Source organism: Apaloderma vittatum, unplaced genomic scaffold, assembly GCF_000703405.1.
Source record: "Apaloderma vittatum isolate BGI_N311 unplaced genomic scaffold, ASM70340v1 scaffold14209, whole genome shotgun sequence".
Classification (NCBI taxonomy): domain Eukaryota; kingdom Metazoa; phylum Chordata; class Aves; order Trogoniformes; family Trogonidae; genus Apaloderma; species Apaloderma vittatum.
The window spans coordinates 21,316-27,543 of NW_009737042.1; the positions used below are offsets into that span (position 1 = coordinate 21,316).

Below are 6,228 nucleotides of genomic sequence, written 5' to 3' on the forward strand. Positions count from 1 at the left end.
CGGACAAGATCAAAGTTATGCCATGTTTCTCCATCTCTGGGTGGAGACATGTGACAGCAAGACTTTAGCATCTTTTAGAAATGGTAATGCAGGGCAGGAGCAAAGCCAAACAAATATTAAAACTGTGTTCATCTAAGCAAAACATGCTTGTTCAACGCAAAACATGCATGTTCAAAGATACTGGTATCTGGAAACAATGGATTCTGTTAAATGCATGCATTTATGTTATTTTCCACTTTCTTTAAACTTCAATTGCCATTTTTTAGATAGTACAACAGTGTGTCATAGGTAATGAGGCATCAGAGTTGGTAGTGTTAAGCCTGAGCTGGCAGAAATACTTAATTTTTCCTTAACATCTCTCAACATTAAGTTGGTGACTAAGCTGAGGAGTGTAGATTTTAACAAAGGTAGCAAAATGGGACTTGTACTGAAGACGAGGATGAGTTGCCTTCTGCACGCATTTCTATAGCTTAGAGGAACAACCTTTCAAAGAAATAGCTGAAGGATAGACTGTAATACTAACTGTTCAGAAGTCTTACAGGCTTGAAGGTCACTGAAGTTTGATGCTGCTTGTGCAGTATTATGTGCCTTGAAAGTCTCTGGTATACAAGTTCAAAGAAGGCACTAATGTCTGTGAATGCCATCATAATGTTTTTGTTCTGGTAAACCTAGTCAGGGCAATTTTTAAGGTCCGTGTAAAAGTTGTAACGATTCATGTACATAAAATAGTAGGCGTTTTTAAGTTGAAATTGACCGTAAAGTGAGGTGCCACTTAAGTATAAACTTTTTGTTAAATGGGCATTTTTCTCCATTAATAGAGGTGCAACTAATTTTACCATCAGGTAGTGTTACACCATAACTGTGTAGGAGCCACCAACAGGTTTCCCCAGTAGCGGTGCCACTGGTGCATTTGGATGAATCTGTTGGAAGCAGAGGACAGTAGTAGATTGTTTTGGAGTAGTACTACTGCTTTTTCTTCAGAAGCTGGAATATGCCTTGTGATGCCTGTTCTGTATGGGGAGTTGTGTAGTACAACAGATCATAGAACGTTAGGAACTATTGACTGTGTATTAGCATTTACTAAAGAACCTCCAAAAAGCGTGGGAAGTATAAAAGATGTAACTGTTTTTTGCAGGTTATGACATGTCCACCTTTATAAGGCGTTATAGTAGATACTTGAACGAAAAAGCATTTTCCTACAGACAAATGGCATTTGACTTTGCAAGAGTGAAGAAAGGGTAAGCATAGTTTAGATATATAAACCGTTAGAGCTGACTGACCCATGAAAATCTTGTTTGTAACATTATGCTTAATTTTAGTGTCTTAGTGACTTTGTTCTTCCATTCTTTAGCCACAGTGATACAACAAAATGGTTGGATTGCTTAAATATTTGTAATTGGTTAAAAATTGCACAAGGAGGAAAGGAAAGACTGTGAGTAGTAGGGCAAATACCAAAGACTAAAGTAAGGTGCTTTGCAGAACTGGTAGCTCTTAGTGTTATGTACAGCAAGACTGTGTTTAGGATTTGGAGAAGGAAATGTTTTGAAACTGTATTTAGGATGTTTCATTACACTCCTGACACTTTCCATAAGAGACATGACTGATTACAAAGGAAACCTGAAGTGAACACCTGAAATTCTTAGCAGGCAGCACAGCAAAGACTTATAAACTGTTCCCAGAAAGGCTTTCTATACATGTTATTTCTGGTGCTTACAGCAAGATGCTGCCTCAGAGTATAGCATAAAATAAGTAAGAATAAAGGTACGTATTTCCAAAGAGGAAGTCAGGACTGGTAAGGCAAGTCAAAGTCAGTGGAAATGTTATGAAGGAATAATGGTATTAACTAGTAGCCAGGAATACTGAGCAGAGTGTCCTAGGGTAGGAAGCTCTAAGCAAATATTGCCCTGGTTTGTCACTGAATTGACGTGGATATATTGTGGAGTGTGAGAGAAACCTCCCCCAACCTACAGAGGTGTGTTTTTTGTCTTCAGTGACTACAGACCCATCATTTGAAAGGACTCATAGCAATGAGTTGTCATTAGTTATTCAAAACAAAGTTAATGCTCAAAGACTAGCCATTCTCTAAGTACTTCTGGAACAATATTTCCTGTCAAGTTATTTAAACTCTCAGCGTCTTCTTTCCATAATGAGATCAATCTCTTACATTCGTGACTCTTAACACAAAACCCTTTTCTGCCTGCTGTCAGGGAGGATGGCTGGGTGAAATATTTCCCATGCCAGCTCTTGTGGTGGTCTGTGAAACAGGAGAATTGAACAGTGCCTCTAATGTTTGAAATGGATTATAGCTGCTTTAAGCTTAAATTCAGACAAGAAGTCAGTTTGGGGTAAGGGAAAGGGGAAACACCCTGGCTTCTAACTTGCATTCCGTCTTGCAGGGCTGATGGTGTAATGAGAACAATGGCTCCTGAAAAGCTACTGAAGAGTATGCCAATATTACAGGAACAAATTGATGCACTACTTGAATTTGATGTATGTATTGAAGCTGACCCAGCATTAAAAATAGGCAGTGACATATAAATGCTGCATTGTAATTAAAACATTTCACCTTGTAGGTAATGCTTTACTGATCATAAAGTTTTGTGGGGAAAAAAAATAAATCTTCTTTTCAGTGTCCCATTGAGGTAGAGTGAGGTGAAGAATGGTCTTTTCCTATATGTAAAAAATGTGCGGATCCTGCATTTTTTTTCTTTGTAGACAGGGTAGAGGAACAGTTTAGGAAATGAGGGCTCTTGAGGAATGCTGTCTTGGAGCTGGGATTTTCATCCTCTGCATCAGTGAGGGGAAGAGATGACCAAAGCAAGGAGACTGAAGATTTTTGTGTGTGTGTGTGCCTCTTGGCAGCGCACATCTATTTGAAGGGACAAAAAAAGCCATTGATATATTACATGTGTAAACTGGATTGGATAAACTTTAATCTAGACTATTCACATAAAAAGTATTTGCAATGTATTTAGAATGTAATAACTTTGTGAATGTTGATGGGAGTATTTATCTGCCTTAAGGATAAAGACAGGAGTCAGTTGTTGTAAGAGGTACAGTGTAACATTGCAAAGAGATCTTTGAAAGAATCCATCTTGAAGTTCTTTTGGTCTTGGTGGGTAGAACCAGGTGGAAGGCAGGACTCACTACAGCTTTCAGAGGAGAGCTTTAGAGAAACACTGATGTGTTTTACTTACTTAAATGGCATAGGAATTGTGCAAGTGATCTTGAGAGAGGAGATATTTTTTAATCAAAGAGAGTTTTTTATTAAATAAGCACTTGGTTTCTGCCCAAGTTAATATGAGAACTGGAAGGATCTCACATTGTTAACACAACTATATTACCCAGCAGAGTACTGAGGTTTTGTTTGGCTCCGCTGTGAACTGAAATCTTTTGTCTAAATTCATAAAAGTGTTGTTATTAGTATCTCTGCCACCCCCTTTGCGATAGGTGAAAGAGTCAGGACTAAGATGTTTATTGTTGATGGGGATATTCCTCTGCTGTAGTGGATTGTTTTGGAGTGGTGAAAAAAAAAGCAATCCTTGAGCTGGTAACTGAAAGCAGCCGTTGCTTGGTTTCTGTGTGTGAAAGCTTCTACTCAGTGCTTGATGCTATCTGTAACAGCATCAGATACCTGGTGCAAGCTCAAACTTCTGATTGCATTCAATACATCTGTTGTAAATAACTCATATTTTATTTGTAGGTTCATCCAAATGAACTGACAAACGGTGTCATAAATGCTGCATTCATGCTTCTATTTAAAGATCTTATCAAACTTTTTGCTTGCTACAATGATGGGGTTATTAACTTACTAGGTAAGTAATCCAATGCTTATACCACATATACCATAATCAACTGAAAAATGAGTTTCAGATCTACCTCATTTTTTTTAGCTTGAGTTTCATTGAAACGATACATTTTTATGGACTGTTCTGTACTGAAGTGAGAGAAAACTTCAAGCCATAACTTCTTACATTAGTGTTCATGTGAGGCTGGATTATCATATCTCATGGAAATTGTACAAAGTCTACTTAAAGATACTGAGCATTTCTGTGCCCAAGGAAATGTACAGTGTTCTGTGACCTTCTATAATATGTCTTGTAAGGTTAGCAAAGCACCTTTTGCTAATTGGTAGCATTTTTAAGATGTCCAGATTCTTCTGTTCTATATGCTGTGTGATAGACTTATATATATATATAGTATACACACACACATATATATATATGTAGTATACATATAATTCTGAATAACAACTCTGATCTATTTGAAAGCCTGGCTGCAAAAGCTGGATCTGCTGCAGAACCCTACCTCCTGTCAGCCTGAGCACATTCCGAAGCTCAGACAGCTTGACGTGGTCACTAGCATAACACACCTTAAGTTGTTCGTGCAAAAGGCTTTGTTACGAAGTCGAAACCAGGAGTTGCCATAAACTGCAGGAAACACAGCTGACCCTGTAGAAAATGAGCTTCAAGTGTTAAAACTTGTGAGCACTTCTTCTGGTCTATGAAGACAGCTAAAAACTGGGATTGCTTGGCCAGCATGACTGCCTAAGGCTCTGGCTGCAACCAGAGATTAAACAGAGGTTACAGAGTCTGAACAGGCAAAAAAAAAAAAGTTCCTGAGCTGTAAAGCTCATGCAGTTGTTTCGTATGCATAGGATCATTAAGGTTAGAAAGGACCTCTGCAGTCAAGTCCAACGGTCAATCTAACATTACCATGACCACTAAACTATGTCCTGATCTGCCACGTTCCAGGGATGGTGCCTCCACCACTTCCCTGCACAGCCTGTTCCAACACTTCACTCTTTCAGTAAAGATTTTTTTTTTTTGCCTAATATCTAGTCTAAAGCTCACCTGGCCATTTTCATGTTGCAGTGCTTTCTGGTGGTTTCCTAAAAGTCCCCAGGTGTTTTGACTGAAACTATAGGCACAGGAAGCTTATGGAGTAGATAATGTGTTGGACATAGCAATTGGGTTGAAATTTCATCGTCTACTGCTACTTAACTTGTTAAGTTTCGGTTGAAATATATGGCAGTTGTGCTTGATAATGGACACGAACCAACTTTAGAGAGCAACTCAAGGTGAAAAAGTACTGTTCTCTGGAGTAAAGATAACTTGGGAGAGGGCATCAATATATGATTAAGTATCCTTAATTACATTGAATTTTAAGTTTGGTAGCTACTTCACCAGCTTGTTTTTATCTTTAAGAACCCGGCTTACATCACACAATGCTGCAGCCGGTTGGGGTGCAATTTTCTAGTCTATATAATTCTTTAGCAGTTTACCAAGCCCAGCTTCTAAATTCTTCTGACTAGGAACACCACTAGATCAGTGTCCAAGTATAAAAATGTTAATGGATTGCAAGATTCCTGAAATGTGATTTTCCTGAAAACTCAAGTTGCTACAAAAACTGAAAACATACAAATCCATGAGCCCCGAGGGGGTGCATCCACGTGTGCTGAGAGAGTTGACTGAATGTTGTGGATGAGCCATTCTCTATCATCTTTGAAAAATCTTGGTGAATGGGAGAGGGGCCTGAGGACTCGAAAAAAGCCAGCATCAGCCCAGTCTTCAAAAAGGGCAAGAATGAGTACCCTGGCAACTACAGTCCAGTCAGCCTCACCTCTATCCCTGGGAAGATGATGGAGTAGCTCCTTCTGAAGGCCATCTCTAATCAACTGGAGGAAAATAAGGTTATCGGGAGTAGCCAGCATAGATTTACCAAGGGGTAATCTTGCCTGACTAATCTGATACCCTTCGACGAAGGTGTGACCAAATGGGTTGATGAAGGGAGAGCAGTGGATATCATATACCTCGACTTCAGTAAGGCTTTCGATACTGTCCCCCATAACATCCTTGTAGGTATTCAAGAAATGTGGGATAGATGATTGGACCTTGAGGTGAATTGCGAACTGGCTCAACAACAGAGTTCAAAGGGTTGTCACCAGCGGCACAGAGTCAAGTTGGAGGCCTGTGGCCAGTGGTGTTCCCCAGGGATCAGTACTGGGTGCAGTTTTGTTCAATATCTTCATCAACGACCTGCATGAGGGGATAGAGTGCATCCTCAGCAAGTTCACTGGTGATACAAAACTGAGGGGGTGGCTGACACACAGGGAGGCTGTGCGGCCATCCAACGAGATCTGGGCAGGCTGGAGAGCTGGGCAAAGGGGAACCTCATGAAGTTCATTAAGGACAAGTGTAGAGTCCTGCATCTGGAGAGGAATAACAC

General features: G+C 39.8%; 1 protein-coding gene across 1 annotated transcript in view; it reads left to right on the forward strand.

Annotated features, from left to right (window-relative positions):
- Positions 1–3,815, forward strand: part of LOC104279798 (clathrin coat assembly protein AP180) — a gene marked incomplete at its 3' end in the record, with an annotated part of 24,977 nt that extends 21,162 nt beyond the window's left edge. Inside the window, exons 4-6 of the mRNA XM_009877208.1 lie at positions 1,136–1,238; positions 2,397–2,490; positions 3,704–3,815. Coding sequence (XP_009875510.1) covers positions 1,136–1,238; positions 2,397–2,490; positions 3,704–3,815 — 309 coding nt within the window. The remainder of the gene's footprint in view (positions 1–1,135; positions 1,239–2,396; positions 2,491–3,703) is intronic.
- Between the last annotated feature and the right edge of the window lie 2,413 nt (positions 3,816–6,228).